The sequence below is a fragment of the Lemur catta genome, chromosome 1 (genome assembly GCF_020740605.2).
Source record: "Lemur catta isolate mLemCat1 chromosome 1, mLemCat1.pri, whole genome shotgun sequence".
In the NCBI taxonomy this organism is placed as follows: Eukaryota; Metazoa; Chordata; class Mammalia; order Primates; family Lemuridae; genus Lemur; species Lemur catta.
In genome coordinates this window covers 182968483-182987490 of record NC_059128.1, presented here as the reverse complement: position 1 = coordinate 182987490, position 19008 = coordinate 182968483, and the positions used below count along the sequence as shown (strand labels likewise).

At 38.4% G+C, this 19008-nt stretch overlaps 1 protein-coding gene across 1 annotated transcript; it reads right to left on the bottom strand.

Moving 5' to 3' along the window:
• Positions 1–854: 854 nt before the first annotated feature.
• On the bottom strand, positions 855–6519 carry P2RY1 (purinergic receptor P2Y1). Its single transcript, XM_045539507.1, has 2 exons — positions 5360–6519; positions 855–3235 (listed from the first exon to the last, which is right to left on the bottom strand). The coding sequence occupies exon 1, from the start codon at positions 6516–6518 to the stop codon at positions 5397–5399; it is 1122 nt and encodes a 373-aa protein (XP_045395463.1). The 5' UTR covers position 6519; the 3' UTR covers positions 855–3235; positions 5360–5396.
• Positions 6520–19008: the final 12489 nt, after the last annotated feature.

Here is a 19008-nt window from a genome sequence, read left to right as displayed (position 1 = left end):
GTTGTGTCTATAATGCCCCATCCCATCAGACTTCTAAACCATAATAGATCTACTTTGAATTTAGACAAGCTCTATCTATTTGGAAATGGAAGCTCTGACCATATTTGGGGGAAAATCCTAAACCTCATAAAAAGAGAAAATAAATTTTCCAGTTCATTAAAGTAAGAGAGGGAATTAAAATGTGTATTAACTTGTGGAGAGAAAAGGGTCTTTGATTCTAATCCTTAAGTGATTTAGAAAATCAAAAGGTGCTCAAAGCTTTAGGGTGAATTGTTCTTAAATCAGAAAGAAAATTATCTGTATGATCTCCATGTATGCACTAAACACCTCCCCCCAGCACATACATACATACACACATACACACACACAAAAAACCTCTACCAAAGCTGATGTTAATAAGTGAGCTTTCTGAGATGAAGTCTGGATAGCACAGCTAATTATGGAGTTAAACCCCGGAGAAGCAGGCAATGTAGGCTAATAAACAGAAATCACAAAGAATTATTAGTATGATTACCTCCATGAATTAAAAATTAGATGAGAAAAGATTACAGCCAACATTTTAAACACATAATACTAGTATGAGAAGCACGCATTAAGGGAGCATTCAGTATTTTGTTTTAAATAATTAGATCACATTTCTATTAACAATTAAATATTAAACAATGATGATCTTATTATCTTGCACTAGGATTTTTCCTTGACCACTATAGTTTTACAGCCCAGTTTGCACCTAAAGAAACACCTGGGTTAGTTCAATGTGTTCTACAGTACTTGCCAGTCTGTATAATATTATGAGTTAAAATTTGGGGAAACTTGTAAATATTAACACTGTAATAACACAGAAGCCATCAAACCATGTTTCATAGTTTTATTGAGTCTTTTTCAGTTTTAATTGTCAATGGTAAGTACAATTTTAGTGGCCACAATCAAGAAGCTGTGCTGGTACTATAAATAGCAGATACAAAGTTGGCTGCCATGCCTTAGACACACACACACACACACACACACACACATACACACAAACATACAAGACTTTGCATACTCCAGCATGCAAACCATACTGTGCTACTATAGGAAATGTACTTTCCTTAAAAACACAACTATGCACAATTAGTCTGGATTTTAAGGTACCACTGATTTAGATAAACCTGAGAAAGCTCAAAATGTCAAGTAACACTGTTTCCATACCACTCATTCAATGGCACTATTACTCAAAAGAATTCTAGTCCAATTATCTATATTAAAATCACAGATAATATAAAAATAAACATTTTTTTGCAAAAGCACTAAAACATACTATAATTCAAATTCACAAATTTTGATATGTAACATATATTGACCTTCATATTAATTTGTGATGTCTATAATACAATGTACAACAGAATAAAAAACTGTAACAGAATTAAGCAGCCAAATAAAATAGTTATAACTATAAAAATTATAATTAAAGTTATCAATTGAACAAAGAAAAAAAAGACTGAAATCAATAGCAGTGTTGAACTTGCTGGTAGTGTGTTACTTAAAAATTCCATCTCAAAAAAATTAAGATTATACTATTTCACCTTAAGAAGAAATACAATGCAAAAATTTAAGTAAAACTGAGTAGCAGTAACTGATTGTACCAGCTGCCTTTTCCTCGCCCCATTTCCCAAAATTTTTTCCTTAAAATCTAATGCTGTATCTATAATGCCCATCCCACTAGACTTTTAAAACATCAGAGATCACCTTTGAATTTAAGACAAGGCTTTTGCATTTGAAAAGGGAAGCTTTGCATTTGGGGCAAAATTCTAAACCTCCCGAAAAGACAATATAAACCTTTCTATAATATATATAAAATGTAGACAATAAAGACCCCATCTCACTAAGATATTTTATATTTACTATTGATTAATATACTCTGACACTAAATTGTGTCTATATAGAAAGAACCCAAAATAAAAAGGTAAACATGCAAAAGTATTTCTAGGGAAAACTACTCACTCATATCACAAAACATTTTCATATTTTAGACAAAACATATTTGAAGACAAATATTTCAGGATACTGATATTTGAAAAGCATCATAATATACAACTCTCATTTTGTCTACGCATTCATATATTATGTAAAATACACCAGTTTAACACATTAGTATTATACAGTGTAATAAATAGAATTTACATCAGTTTGTTGGATCTTTCAAGAAAGTTTTTCAATCTGTACAACTGAAGGACTGTAAGCTTCATCAATAAATACAGTTATGATAGTTATAATTTGACCAGCAAAGTTAACATTTCAATAGATCCTAATTAGTATCACATCTTTAAGTATTGTCACTAGTGGAATTCCAGCTGTAATAAGCATTGACATCTATAGTATCCAAAGACAGTTTAGTGTCCAGTCTGGTAGATTGAGACAACTTACAGGTCATAGGTCGACATCACAATTAGTGAACCTTGTAGGAATTTTTAGCCAAGGATTGGATTGAAGAGTCCTGAAAATAACGGTAGCAGATTTCATGCACTTCTTGCTGTCTATTTTTCATGCTTTCCCGCACCCCGTACCCCACAACAAATGGATGTCATCCAACCTTTTTAATCCATGATGAGTGGTCTTGAAAGGGTCAAGAGTCCCACAGCTGGCTGAGTGGCAACGTCATGTTTTTAATTCTTAATCTTGACTTGCATGCTATATTTCTTCTTAGTTTGTCTTTTTAGCATTTCAGTGTAAACACAAATTGGTGTTTAAAGAGTTAAAGATGGCAATTTGTAAGCAATACAACACTTTGAACTTGGCATTAAAATATGTTTGTAGTGTGCAATTAAGTTAAATGATAAGTTCTATAATTTTAGCTAATCTTTTATCCAAATGCCAAGATTTCTTCCTTTATTATTAAAATACTTATATTATCATATGGCATGAATTAGCTTTCCAGCCAATAGATCACTGCTTTGTCCTGACCCTCTGTATGTTTTCACTATTAGCATAGATCTTCCCAGAGACTTCTTTTGGCCTGGAAGGAGTTGGCAAGATCATTCTTGTTACTATTTGGCATGCATTCACAGGTCATCAATGTCAACAACATCATGTACGAAGCTAAAGAAGAAACACTTTGGAAAAAACATGCCAAGTACTAAAAGGGCATTTCTAGTCACTGTGCACCTCCTCACTGGATCCACACTCCCAAAGAAAGCTCTCTAGAAGCTGAAACAATGTACTTAACACATATCCTAAACCAAGCTGGGCATCCTGAGACCTAAAAGAAAGAAAACTAAAGTAAATGGTGAGGAAATATAGAAATGTGTGTCTTTAAGCTGTTAGTTCAAGTATGGTACAGGCTCTATAATTTCCATCTTGGTCAGTTTAATGGTATTGATCTTGCCACAATGAACACGTTTGACAGGGTCAATATAGTAATGACATATTTCAGATTTTCTCTTTTAGTATTTTAAAACAGAAAATATTGTATGAGCATGACCAAATGAGAACTTTGCTAACCCTCTCCTCAAAATGAGGAGGTATGGTAGGTTTATTCTTGATTTGATTTCTGTAAGCCTATTCATTAAGATTGAACATGTAAAAAAACAACTGTTTAGGAAGGCTAAACACAGCTTTTCTTCATTGATCTTAGTGGCTAGAGATTGGGTAAATTGAAGCAACTCTGAAGTTCTCACAAATCTTCAATCTACCCAGGCATTATAAAAACTGAAATCAAGCCCTGAATTTCCTATCATTTTGTTCTGAGGGGCACTAGAGTTCTTTCTTGTCTTAACATAAAGCTCCATATTGCTTTACTTATAAAGTGCTTTCAAACAAGTTAACTCCACCATCAGTTGCAAACTCTGATGATGACTTTACAGGGTCTTGCTTTAAAAATTAAAAAGCCTTTGGCACTTGATTTATTTGTTTGGGGTTATTAACTGTATTACCTAACCTCATTTTTCTCATTATATAGAATATGACCATCTGAAGGATTAGAAATGCAGCAATTCAATATTCATTGAAAATTGTTAAAGTTGTTGAAGCATATTACAAGTTTTTCACTAACACCTGACAGAGAACAAATATAAAAGAACAAACTAACCAGTAGTCTTCTCTTCTACAGCTCACTTTTCAGTGTTGTAGTACCTTAGGTACTTAAATTTAATTCTCCTTATTTTTCTTTCCATATATATGTTTTTTTCTTTAAATGTTATGATGTAAGATTCATTCAAAGATTGTAACTTCCCATTCTATCAATGCAACCTATACGAATTCTGCCTACTTCTTTTCATATTGCCTTTAATATTTACAAACACTTTGAAGAAGCATCAAAAGCCTTTTCCACCAGGAGTTTAATTTAACCTAAAGTCATTATTCTATTATGTCTCTGTCCACCCCTAGTTGCAACATACATTTGAGAATATACTTCTAGGCTCTGTGTTGTGGATGATTGTCAACCACTCCTTTTCTGAAATACCATCCTCCTGCTCAACATCCCTCAACTTGCTAACAGTTATTCAACTTTACTCAAGCTTTGGTCTTTAATTTATCTGTGCTTTTTAAATTGTTTATACAGATGTGAATGAGCACTTGCTCTGGAACACAAACAAAGTCTTAAAGGCACTGCACAGCAGTGGTGCAAATAAATGCTCTTTATCACAGAAGTCTAAGAGAGTTCATGGTGTTTACAAGGAAAATACATGCACTTTAATGAGTTTGAATGCATTTTACCAGTAAGATAGTATATGCAGGCTTCCACTATCAAACATTTAGCAACCAATGTATACTGGGTAGTTTGCCAGAAATAACTGGAAAACAATCATTTTTCAGGCTATTAAATCCATTGACTTTACTTTTCTATTAAATTCCCTGAAGAAACTCAGTCAGCTGTCATCTACAGTTGTAAGACACTGAAAGACATCCAGCTCAGAGATCTGTTCATCTGATATTGAATGAACTGAATTTAGTATTTTGCTATTCTGTGCTAAATATTTTTGAGAATGTGGATTTTCAATTTGTTCCTACCATAGATTATTAAAAACAAGAAAGGTTAAACAAATCACAAACTATAATTCAGGTGGCTAGTTTTCTTGGAGAAATTACTAAGATCAAAATAGTCCCAGTACTTATATGCACACACCCTTTAAACAGAAAAGCTTGTAAATTTTAAAGGCAGAAGAGAAAGTAAATGTTTAACTAAGCAGTATTGTTCTATCATATATACTTCTAGTCAGACAGAAAGGAGACTTTGAAAGCAAACCCCAACAAGTTAAGTGTGGATGTGGGCATTTCTACTATTTTTTTTTTCAACTCACTACTCTCTTAGTTTGAATTTTCTCTAAACTTGCTAGCAACTTAAAAGGGGGAAAAAAGCACTTGGCTCTGTTAAGCATCCTACCATGTTACAAAAGTGAGGTTTGGGGATTCCTGTGCCTTCACAAGCTTGTATCTCCATTCTGCTTGAACTCAGATAAAATATTTAGGGTCATGTCTTCACTCTTGGATTGCAAATTTGCCTCACTTCTTCTGGAAGCTTTCCTGGTCGCCCGTGAGAGTCTCCTTCTGAAAGTGTCTCCTGCCAAGAAATAGAGAATGGGGTCCACACAACTGTTGAGACTTGCTAGACCTCTTGTTACCTGATAAGTGGCATAAACCCTGTCATTGAAAGCACACATTGCTGGGGTCTGAAAATCCAGCCGGGCCCTCAAGTTCATCGTTTTCATCACATGGAAAGGGATGTAAGACACACCAAAAACAGTCAGTACAATAATAACCAGGTAAATCGATTTTCTCCTCAGAGGAGAGTTGTCCAGGTCTTTGTAAATCAAAGCTCTCACAATTAATCCATAACAGCCCAGAATCAGCACCAAGGGGACACAGAACATGGCCACGGTGGTGCACATGCTGTAGATGAAATAACTTCGCAGGTACTCGTCTGAGGTGGTGTCATAGCAGGTGATGGTTTTATTTTTCCGGACCCCGGTGCCCGAGTAGAAGAGGATAGGGGAGATCGCCGCCACCACGATGAGCCACACCAGCACGCTGATGTAGACCGCGTTCTTCTTCTTGAGCCTGCCCAAGGACTTGAGCGGGTACACCACCCCGCTGTACCGGTGCGCACTGATGCACGTCAGGAACAAGATGCTGCCATAGAGGTTCACATGGAAGATGAACCTCTGCAGTTTGCACATGGCGTCCCCGAAGATCCAGTCCGTCTTATTGAAGTAGTAGAAGATGAGGGCTGGCAGAGTGAGCACGTACAAGAAGTCGGCCAGAGCCAGGTTGAACATGTACACCGAGATGCCGCTCCAGGGCTTCATATGGAAGACGAACATCCAGATGGCCACGCTGTTGCCCAGGAAGCCGATGATAAACACCAAGATGTAGACAGCCGGCAGGTAGTAGAACTGGAAGCCCGTCTTGGTCAGGGCGCATTTGAAGGGGCCAGCGACCGCTGCAGTGGAGGCGACAGTGCTGTTCCCCCAGGGAGAGCCCGGGCCGGCCAAGAAGGCAGCGTCCGTCCCGTTGGGGACAGCCGGCCACAGCACCTCGGTCATTCTCTCCTCCCGGACTCAGGCGGCGGCTCCGAGGGGCAAGCTGCGGCGAGAGGGCGACGGCGGCAAGGGGCTCAGCGAACATCGGAAAACCCGGCGAGCGGAAGGGAGTGGGCGCGGGGGATCCCCGCGGGAGGGGGAGCGCGGGGACTCGCCCGCGCCGGCTCCAGCCCCGCGTTCGCCGCGGGCCATGAAATTCGCCCGCGGCTGCGACCCAACTGGGCGGGCTGGCCGGCCGGCAACTTCCCCGTCCGGCTGGCGGCGGCGGCGGCGGCGAGGTTACACAGCGGGGAGCGCAGGGCAGCACCACCGATAACTTTCCGAGAGCGCTTTTGCTGAGGGCCGCGGGTCCGCGCCGAAGGCGCAGCGAGGTCAGGCTAAACTCGCTCCGCCGCGCTCCGGCGTGGGGAAGGCGCTCCCAGCCTCCTTCCCCGCAAGAGCAACTTCATGTGGACATCTTCCTCCTCCGTACCTTGGAAACAAACAGCTCGGCTTCGTGGCTCCTCGCCTCCCTGCGCCCACCCTGCGCTCAGCGCTTGGGGACCATCAGAGGGCGCGTGGCTGCGGACCCGTGCGCTTCGGAATCGAGTACTCTCCGCGGTCCGCTCGGCTCCGGGGCTCTCGCCGAGGCCCTGCTCGGTCCCGAGTGCAGGGGCAGGCGGGAGAGCTCGGCTCCCCGCGAGGGTGGGCGGAGTTTGGGCACCCGAGCGAGTCCGCGCTCCGCGGGAAGCGAGAGGCGTGCCCCCGCCCCGCCCGCCCCGCACCCTCCGGGGCGCAGTGGGGAACCAGAGGCGTCTTCTGGGGTGCAGGTCTCCGCCGTGGCCGGCTGCGCTCAGCCTCCGCCAGGCCGCGGCTACCGGGGTCGGCGGCGAGGGCGAGGGGTACGCTCAGTCAGAGGTTGCTGCTGGCAAGCGATTGGCCCGCGAGCGCTCCTTCGCCCTTCCGCCAGCTATCTCGGCAAAGTGAAGTTGCTGACACACAGGAAACCCTTCTGACCGCTCAGAGCCTTCTCTGCCTACAGCCCCAGAGCCGACCAGTCGGTGGCAGGAGTCTAGGGCCTCCAAGAACCACGCCAGGTGTTTGCAGGCTCCAAGCAGCCAGCAGTCACCAGCTGGGAACGCCCTGGCGTTGCAGAACGCCACTCTTCGCCGGGACCGGATTCCTGGCACATGCAGGAACCTGCTACTCCAAGAGGGCGCGAGCCTCCAAAGGAGTGAGGGTTGGGAGAGGGGCGTGGAGTCGTCTCCTCCTGCCCTTCTTATCTGTTTTTTTTTTCTTTTTATTCCAATACTGTTTATTAAATTAACCAAATGCTAAAAACCGATATCACTAGTAACATCAATGTGAGAATTTCCAAGAGCGTTTTAGGATTAGTATTAGTTGATACTGCGTGTTGCATAAGCACAGTTTGTCTCGATAGATACCTAACACCTACCCGGCAAAGCAGGCTCCCCAAATCGTCCTGTCTGGTACATTTAATTAAAGATCAGAGACCAAAACGGGAAAAAAAATCTAAAAATCAATCCTTTTGGAAATAATGTGAATGTTACAGATTTACTAATAGATGTGAAAGACAAATGTAACTCCAGAGTGATTAAGATATGTTTGGGGGGGGGTATTACCAATCCTATTTTTTTTTTAGTTAAAATGATTAGTTACAACTACTTTTAGTATGTTAAAAATATAAACTAGAGACTTCCCTAATTACTACATTTATTGAAAAACTAGTTTTGTTCGCTTGAATGTCAAAAATTTAAGCCAAGAATGTATTTGAATAAGTCAAACTGAAAACTAAATGAAGTATTAGCTGTTTAGGGACATATTTAAATGGATCCACACAGGACTGGAATCTAGCACTTCTTGACAAGTTGTTAATTAATAATATGTTTTTATGTGACATATTAAGACTTTTAGAGGAAAAAAATCCAAGAAGAAAATATCTGTAAAATATATACCATCAAGATTTCTTTCTGGTCCCAAATGTTAATGATAGTGTTCCCTTAAAAAATACTCAAAGGAAAACCACAAGCTCCTGGCTGTGATACCACAAAAGAAAATACCCCATAAGACCCAGATGGTTTTTTAGAGGAACATATGTAGAAAGGGCTGTATCCAAGCACATGGTATGAATACACTGGTATTTTGAGTTGTGGTCAATTGAACAGCATGAAAATAAATTATAAAACTAGAGTAAATAATTCAAGTAAAGGGCATGAAGGTGGCTGTCTTGAAAAGACTTGATTATTTTTTGTTTCCTTCCAGTTTCCACATTATATGGTTCTATAATCCTGAGGCTTAGCATGAAACATTTTCATAGTGTTTGATTAGGATAGTACTAGCTGGGATGATAGTCTATTAAGAGAGAAAAGGAAACAAAGAAAACCATTAAGAGTTCCAGGGGTACTCAGTCTTAACTCCTCATTCCTTTGCATTTTTCATTTGCAACCTAAGCCATGTGTAAGTTCACTCAGAAGTCTGTTGCAAATGCATTAACTCATAATGTGAGTGTTTTGAAATGTACACTTAGTCCAGATACCATTAAATACTTTCAGAAAACTGACACTTTCCTAGGAATTTGGAGGAGATAGTTGTCCTAAGTGCACCACAGACTTTTTTTTTAGTGATGTTAAATGAAGTAAATTTTGTAAGCACTGCTTTTACGTTCAGCATGTGAAACTACATATTTATAATATGTTTGAGTTATATTTTAAATTAAAATTTTGCTCTGTGGAAATACATTACATGTATTCAGTAATCATTTGTTGATAACTTTCTATTTGTAAAATATTAAACTAGACTTAATGAAGGAAAAAATAAAATATATCTAAGACTCAGAAATATGTCTGTATTTATTATGTTTTAATACTTATTATAGATGCCTTAAAGATAGAAAAAATATTCTCTGTCTTTGACTTGCCTCAAAAATTCTGTGTTAATTTGTTTTGTGTTTGAGTAATGATGTAAGCACCTGACTTCAAGAGATTTTCAATTTAGTTGGAAATGCAAACAGCATATATCACTAGCTATAATAATAACTTAGAACAATAGCAATGATAACGGGCCTTTCCTGTGAATTCAGCATGGTGCACACCTAAAAAGGATAATCTTTCTCAAGCCTTAAAAATATGCTATGATGATCGTTGGCAATTGTATCCCCACTTTATAAGTGATGGAATTAAGGTACAGAGAGGTTAAATAACTCACCTGTAGTCACATTATAGAAGCTGAGATGTAAACTTAGTTCTCTGAAGCCCATGCACTTAACCAGTACCCTCTGAAGAAAACAAGCAAGCATAGGGCACTGAAGGGAACGTTAACTTTTAGCGGCCAGTACAGATTGAGTTTAGAAAAGGTTACTCCCAGAAGCCTTCTATCGGAGAGAAAATTCTAAGCCAGATCTTGAAGGTATTAATAGTCAAAGAGTATTTCAGAAGCTTCCCAAATATTCTACTTCTCTACATAGGCTTTTTAAAAATAGCCAACAATTTATATACAATCTGAGAAAGATAATTATTGAGAAGATCTGTTTGACCTTTGACTCATAAATATAAAGGGGGCCTTTCTTTGCTTATAAAGATTCTCATCACCATCTTCAGAAAAAATTCTTTTTTTTTTTTTAACCTTCTTTAAGTCACAGAAATTCCAACAATCATAGAGTTAGGAAGGTCACTGAAAAAATTCCAATCAAGAGCCACAAGCAGAAAAGGAAAAAAAAAAAAACTTTTTGTAAATATAAAACATAAAATCTTCTAACTTTAAAGTGGAGAACAAGAAACATGAGAGTTGACTAAATAAATACCATACCATGAATCCTAAACCTAATTCTGGTAGCAAAAGGAAAAAAAGGAGAGCCAATGGGCAGGATAGCTGTTATGACAGGAGACAATGAGATCTTGATTTAGGAGATAAGGAGATCATTTGGGATATCCTTCTAAATATAACTTCTGAAATGCTCCTTAGGAAAGTGAAGGGACCCTACCCTTCCCCAAGAAAAAACTAGGAGAAAGGAATAGAAAAAGAAGTATAAGGAATTTCCAGCTGATGTCCCCCAGTAAATTAGGAGAAATGGGGCTAAAGTGGAACAGAACTGGAAAAGGAGCATACGAGAAAGAATGAAAGGATTGGCCTGTGCCAAGGAGGACCCAGCTGCTCCTACAAATTATACACTTGTCATGGATCCAATCAGTAGGTTTCCTGAAACTTATTTCATTAAGAATCACAGCAGGGGTATAGGACATAAAATATAGACAGCAGGGTTGATCTAAGGTTGGAGTGAGGAGAAGAAGAGAAGAGAGCAAGAGACCAGGAAAGCCAGAGGGGAGAAAAAATAGGAGAGATAAAAAAAGGGGCGGGGGAGAAAATGAAGAAGAGGTGGATGGGGAGGGAGAAGAAGAGGGATGTGCAGGAAGGGAAACAGTGCTTGGGAGACAGAGGAAGAGAAAGTGAGGTGCTTGCACAGACGTGGAAAATCTCACTGAGCATAGCTTTTCCATTATTTAGGTTTAAATCTGGGTGGTGAGGGTGGAAGGTGGCAGGATGGCACAGGCTAAATGGTTCTGTGGTCAGAGTAATGTCCTCATTGAGTACTTGCCCTTAGGCAGATGTCACTGAGCTAGGTTTTCTATCTGTGCCCTGTCACTTGCAAGTCTCTGTAAAATCCCAGGCCAGCTAAACCTTCTTCATCCTTAGAAAGGGTCTTGCTTCCAGGAGGTAAGAAAACGTATCTAAAAGAACTGCTTTCTTATATTCCCATCTTTAATATTTACTTCTCTTATCCCCATCCAGCATGAAGCCCTAGTCCCTAGTCCTGAGAACTTCACAATACTTTCAAAAAGCATTTTTGTTAAATCCACAGTAAAGACTCCAGTCCTGGCTTGTAGCCTCAGTCTTTTTCTAATCAACTTTGTCTGATAAGTATTTCCTTTGCTCTCTTTGTCTCTGACCTGTCTGTTTATACAAGACATGTCTTAGAACATTTCCTGATAACAGATTAGAAATTTTGTATTATGTGCCAGTTCTTCTACAATTTCTTTATGCACTTAGCTTTTTAAGAAAGCAAGGAAATAAATATCCATAAAGTCTGTGGGTGCACAAATATTTTTGGACCCAAATCCAAGATCTTACACCATAATCTTGAACCCATAGCGGGTTTCCATGTTGCAATAAGGGATAAGAATATGACATTATTTGAGACTTATTTGTCATTATTACATCCATCTTAAATAAAATATTGACTTTCAGTGCATCTATACTTGGAATACATAAGCTAAATTCCAAATAGGCAAATGAAAATGATGTGTAAAAATAAAGAAATACCCGTTTTCCTTCCTTATGTAAGTCACATCTTCCATTAGTTCATTCCTGGGATGATGATCTCAATTATGTCCTGAGTATTTCACACTTTTAAAGATTAAAGTTACTTGCAATTGGTGTCACGTTTCAGATTTTGGAATTTGGCTCTCCAGGAGTTGGTAATAAGTTTTCACCAGTAGCACCTAAAATGTGAAACAACTTTAAATACATAAGCATTGTATCAGGTTTTATAAATGATTGTGGTGCTCCTTTCAGTTTAGATTCTTTTGGAAAGGCTTGCAGTACAGGTTAATTTTAGATAGTTTTCATACAATAAGCTAAACTTTAGACATTCTTATGGAAAGACAACACCAAATGAGTTAACACACTAAGAAGAAATAGTTCCATTCATTGTATATAAAAACAAAATAAAATAAAAATCAATATAGAAACAGTTACTTGTAGCTCTAAAGAACCAAAATAGTGACTAGGTAATGCGTCAGGCAGAGAAATAATCAGTTGCTTCTGAATATATTCTTATGTTTTTAATGGTAGAGTTTAGCAGAACCTCAGCATCTCAAATTAGTTTTGCTTTTCTTCATCTTTCAGACTTAGTTCTAGACACCTGACACTGTGGCTATGTATTAATATTTATCTTAGAAACTTCATCATAGTGATAATAACTAGATAAGTAAAATACTATCTTCCTCACCAGCAACATCTACTTTGAGTCTCTTAGCACAGTTTCCCAAACTTGAATGTGCATACAGATCACCTAGGGATACCTTCCTGTAGGTAAGAAGCAGGGCCCAAGACTTTTCATTTCTAACTAGTTCCCTATGGTGTCCAAGCCCTTCATTCAAGCACTGCACTCTGAGTAGCAAGGTTTTACGTGGTCCTGCTTGACATTACTTTGCTATGCCAATTTAAAAATGCTGTAGCTGCTCCTGTCCAAGACTAATACACTAAAACAGTTTAGGAATAAACTATGGCAAACGTGTGCCATGCACTGTTTAGAATGCTTTTCATGTATTAGCTCATGGCACATGGTAAGCCCATGGAGAAGACAGAACTTGGTTCCAAGGTCAGTTAGGGCCCCTTTCCAGCTGTGTAACTAGATATATCACCAAATCTGTCTCGTAACAATGTTTCTGTCAAATAATTTGTATAAAATAAGATAGCTGTGAGAATGTTCTTATGTATGTAAAATGTTTAGGACTAAGTCTAGCAAATAGTATGTGCAAAATAAATGGTAGCTATACTTATTATGGTTATTACCATTATCGGTAATATACTCATTGTTTTTGCCTTAATGGATGTATCTTGATAAGGATGTATGAAACAAAATTCATCAAAACCACGTTCAGCAAATAAAGTGATTTTATCGAACGAGTACAGGAGTATGAGTTCACAAGAAAGTAGGCATAGGAACTTGAAAATCAGCGATTTTGCCTACCCTCCCCACTTCTCCACAACGGGTCTCTGTTCTTTACCTTTCTCTATTCAACTATGTGCTTTTCTTTCCCTCTCTCCTTACTTGCCTTCCTTTCTTTTCCCTCCTCTCTCTTTCCTTCTCCTGGTTGACCAGTTTTCTCTCTTTCTGCATGGATGTGATTCAACACAGCTACACAAAGCCTGGCCTTATTTCCAATGATACATTCCTGAGGAAAGAATCTGAACAACATGGTTCAGTTCACTTTGGCCTAGCAGAGAAGGAGATGGGCCAAGCAATCAGAACCTTCCTCCAAGTCCGAGTGACAGGCTTGGAATAAAAAGAGATTGGTAATCTACTTCTCTCAGAAGGTGATATTGGAGCAGGCAGGATGTGATTAGCTAATGAAATTGTTATCTTCTCTGGTGTAGAAGGCAAGGTGACCATGGATGTGATTGGTGGGTTGCAGGGGAGAGGAGGAAAAGAAGGGTTTCAAGAAATGCAATTGTGACAAGGAAAGCCTAAAATCCAGGGGATAAAAGATTGTTCCTGTGGCCAGTCAGGGCCTGGTGGAAAAAAACAGTACTGCTAGAGAGATGAGCACTGGCCCTGGGAGCTTACTGTGTATTCTTCCGCCTGGCTTTAGCGGACAGGTGGGTGAGAATTAATTAATAAGGAGTTCACTCAAGTAGAGATCTGTAGATAAACTTGAAAGAAACAAGCAGAATGAATGAACTGTAGAGGGAGAAGGCAGAAAAACACTGGTGTCTCATCTGTTTTTTCTTAGCTAACAGTGTGAGAAGGAAAGTATGAAAGAAAAGAAGGAAAGAATCCTTGCATTTCTGCTAGGAAAATGGAAGCCTTCCTTCAATCAAAGATAAATTATGAGGTTCTGTCTCCATCATGGAAACCAGCCCGAGGGCATGTAATTACTACTGGGACCCTAATTATTTATGCAGTTGGGAGTAACCCAAGGGACATATTTAAAATAATTTGAGTCCCTGGAAATAAGGATTTTGACATGTGCTTCAGAGCAGCAGAGAAATCGAATTTGGTTTAGAGAATGAGAGCCTCAGGAGAAAGTGGAAAGCAAGGCTGGAAAAACTTTGTGGTGATTGCATTAACTGGTCATGGGTAAAAGCTCTGTTGATTCTCCTCAGGCATAAAATCTTGGCTGTAAGAGACGTTAGCAAGAAACCATGAGAGTTTGTTAGCATTACCACTAAATATGGAAGACTGGTAAGGATTTGGATTTGAAAATGTATGTGTGAAGGACATCTGTGGCAAGGGGACGCTGAGCTTAACTACCGACCAAATTCTTTTCCTTTAGAGACAGGTGAAGATTATTACCAACATGGAGGCACTCAGAGATGTACCAAAGATAGACTTTACCAAGTCACGAAGTGGGTATTCAGGAAGTAAGGAAAAGTGGTTTAGAAATGGAGGATAAGGTTGGTGTTCTTAGTTAACAAAAAGGGGAGGAAAAATTATACAAAGTTGTGCTGAGAGGAAGGTCACCTTTATAGTATTCACCCAAGAGCATGTCATAATCAATGAAAGGGGAAATGAAAGAGCTGGTAACATCTGCGGCTCAAAATAAATGCAGGAAAAGGCTGTGGAGCTCTAAGAGAAGGGAAAGACATGGAACAGGCATCTCAAGAGCAGATGGGGAAATAAAACAGTTGCAACTCAGGCCATGGTGGTAAAAAGGCAAAGGGAAACAGACACAGTAGGTAGGATGAACAATAGGTAGGTCGGTAAATCACCTGGGGTATGAGGAAAGGAGTCAAACTCTCCTTACCTCAGAAAAGAAGTACTTAGAGGTTACAAACGGGGAAGGGAAGGGAACCCATTTCCTTTTTCTTATGGAGGGAAAGGTGGAAGAAAATAAATGTAACATCCTGAAGATGTAAATATATGATATTAAATATAGTAAGTATAAAAAGGTTACATGAAAATTTTGGTATATGAGGAATATGGTATGGGGTGATAGATAAGGAGATGTATAAGGAAATGAGGTATAAATCTTTGCACAATGAGGAAAAGGAAAGGCCCAATAAAAGGGAGTAAATAAATGGTAAAAGATAAGTTGGTCCTCAAAGAAATGTTTTTTGAACCCCATATCCAAAGAAGAAACTTTTAAGAATGGATAAATTTCCTACAAGTCTAAATAAAGCAGAATTTAAAGATACAACATGTAATATGAATAAGGCATCATAAGACTGATTATAACACCCTGAGATGAGAAGCACACATGTACATGTACACACGTGTGTGTGTGTGTGTGTGTGTGTGTGTGTGTGTGTGTGTGTGTGTTATAAAAAGAAGCAGGACTGAAAATGAAGCAAGGGGATTTGCGTGTTTCTTCAGCAAGGGACGCTGGGGAAGGACTATTGACTATCATGTGGAAAATCTAAAATGTGGTTGGGAAAGCTGCAGCTTACTGCTAGGATGACAGCACCAAAGAAAGAAGGAATTTAATTATTACCAAACTTTGCCATTTAGGAAGTGAATGATGGGGTAGCATTTTTAGAGAAAAAAAGTGTTTCGAGTTTAATGGCATTTGTCAACTAAATTCCTTTTGTAGACTGCCTGCACTGACTTTGTTTTCTATATTGTTGGCTTGTGGGAGACTATTATAATGACAAATGTGATGAAATAAAGGGACTCACCAATCACTTTAAAAATATATTTCATTTCTAATGAAAATGACTCAGCTAATTACCCAAGAATAGGATTACTGTAGGAAGAAAATAGATACTGCAGAGAAGTCACCCACACAAACACACAGAGAAAAACAGATGCAAGATTGCATACTCTAGAGCAACCAGTGTGAACATCTATTCATCCAGAGATTTTTTCCCTTTAATTATATTCATGTGAATATATATTTATCTGTATATTATAAATTGGGATCATATATAATTGCATTTTACCTTCCTGTTAGTATATATACATAGCCTACCATTTCCTTAAGGGTGACAGGATACCAGTAATATCATTAAAAAGGCAAAGGAAAGAAAACTAGAGTCTACTGGCATTACTAAATAGAACAGACTGACACAACAGCAGAAGGTTTGGTATACAAAATATAGAGAAGCAATGTAAAATGATGAAGAGAGCCAGACTTTTTAAGGATATCATGGTGCATCAATTAAGTTTAGATCAAGAATTTAGTCAGGTTAACCTGTGGTCCCCAACCCCAGGCCATGGACCTGTTAGGGTCCAGGTTGCAGAGATTCACCACCCCACCACACCTCCACCCCCATCCATGGAAAAATTGTCTTCTTTGAAACTTAGGAAGGGGGGTGTGGGAGCACAGCAGGAGATGAGTGAGCAGAGCTGCTTCTGCATTTATAGCTACTCTCATCACTGCCTGAACTACACCTTCCTCCCTGCATCCATAGAAAAATTGTCTTCCATAAATTGGTCCCTGGTGCCAAAAAGCTTGGGGACCGCTGAAGTAAACCATAATTTTTTTTCCTATAACAGACAAAAATAAAGTTTTTATAAGTTACTGCAAAAACTATATCCCAATATTCTCTACTTAGAAGTTAATCAGATAAAAAGGAATTGACATGGCAGATGATGTGATATGTAATATTTTAATGTAGTTATAAATGAAATTAAAAAAAACAAACATAAAAGAACTAGCATGCAAAATACAAATGTGAAAGGGATATTTAATCTGAGTCCATTAAAAGGACAAAGGTGAAATGATAAAGACAATCAAAAACACAAGGAACAGTTATTTAAAAATACATCAATAATCTATACAAGAAGTTGTAGTAAGAGTCATTAAACGAAAACAAAGAGCAAAAAAGTTATATATATGGAACATACAAGGAATATCCTAAGATAAATTGAAAATTAGAAACAGGAAAGTGAACATAATGAGAAATTACAAATAATTGTTTTTCAAAAAAAGGGCCAGCTAAGCCAAGTGATTTAGAGTATAGTGGTTATTCACAGCCATCACCAAGATAATTGTAAAAACAGTAGCAAATAATTAGTGAGCACTCACTGTGTTAAGTCCACAGTACTTTCCTTTTTTTTTTTTTTTTTTATAGGGATAATGAAGAGGTAGTTCTCTGCTGAAGAGTCAGGGTTATATAGAGATGGGAAACAAACAAATAAGAAAAGGTAAGGGCAAATAAAAGCATTTGGACAAATGCAAAGATCATAAACTTAAAAAAGAATAAAAGGCAAGTTAAAAACAAGGAATTGTCAAAGTTCATTGTATTTAACTTGCCTTTTCACAAGTTAAAAGCTGCTGAATTCGACGATGAAGGTATTAAAAAATTTCATCAAGAAACTACAGGAAATAAAACTAGGGCAAAGCAGAGATACTGTGCAGAAACTTTTGTAAAAACCCCTACACTCCTAATTAAAACCAATATGTAAAAACATGACAGTTCTCCAAAAGAAGCATCTAGGGTAAAGTACCTCCTGATAATGGGATGCATTACAGGAAAAGATTTGGGAGCCAGGTGGCTGAGATTATTAACTGGAAGAGTCACAGGAAGGGAGGTGGGAGGAGCAGGCAAGATGGAGGTTTAAATAAAAACTTACTGAGTATTACCAAAAGGAAAAAGAAAGAGTCCAAAAGTCCTCATCATAAGGATAAAGTCCTTCTGGAAGAACAGAAACGTAGAAGCCTACAAATGAGTGAAGGAGACGGGAGGATGTGCCAAGTGGGGAAAAACCACATTATAGAAAAGATGGGTAAACCACATCATAGAAAAGAGGAGAAAGAAAGATTGAAAGGAAAAGAAAATGTAAGAAATTGATTTTTAAAGCCATGCAAATTGTTGGTTAGGGGTAGAGTAATAAATACATGCAGAAGTGTACTTTTAAATGGTATTTATGACATTTATGATTTATGATAAAGATAAAATATTACATATGGAAAATAAGAATTCAAACACAAATACTATTTCATTTGCTAAATTCTGGATTATGAATAAATGGCATTCATTAGGCTCAAGGTACTGAAGATATGAGAGTTACTCCAATGACCTTCCTGTAATGGTATCAAATTAAGAACACTAGAAGGGGACTCAGGGATTGGTTCTCGCTGATCTATTTCCCTTGGGGGCACACAAGCATCTACAATGGAATGATTGTTTCCTACTCCAGCGAGTGTAAGTTAACTCCCTGCTTCCAATGTGGTACTTGATTTTTCTCAATAATGGAATCTCAATATTACATATTTTCGTGATTTACAGCAGTTAAAAACATTGGGACTTCATAGTTAATGTAAACCTCTGTGAAAATGATTGAAGTTTCTCTTTCCTCCTCAGTGGAAAGAGTGTGCCAGCAATGAGCTAATAATTCTCCATTCTTACTTAGTAACCCTGAAATTTTGCTTCTCTATCAATTTGAACTTCCAATATAGTTCATAATTCTTATATCTCTTTTCCTATTAAATTATTTTTTTAAATAGAGACAGTTAACAAGATGAGTTGTTTTATATAAAAATTTAGATTACTTTGCAGAAATGATGGAACAAATATTACCTAGAACCCAAAACCCTTGGTACACAAATATCACAAGGTTGTAAAAAGCAGAATCAATAATGGATTCTAGCCTCAGCTTTCCCACTGTCTGACAATGAGCACTTAGCCTCTCTATGCACACTTTCTTTGTTTGTAAATTGGGAGTATTAATGTCTATATCTACCTATCTCTTGGGTAAGAATTGGATAATGGACTTGCACTTTGAGCTATTTGGAAAAACCAATGCTACATAAATTTAAGGGGACGTTGT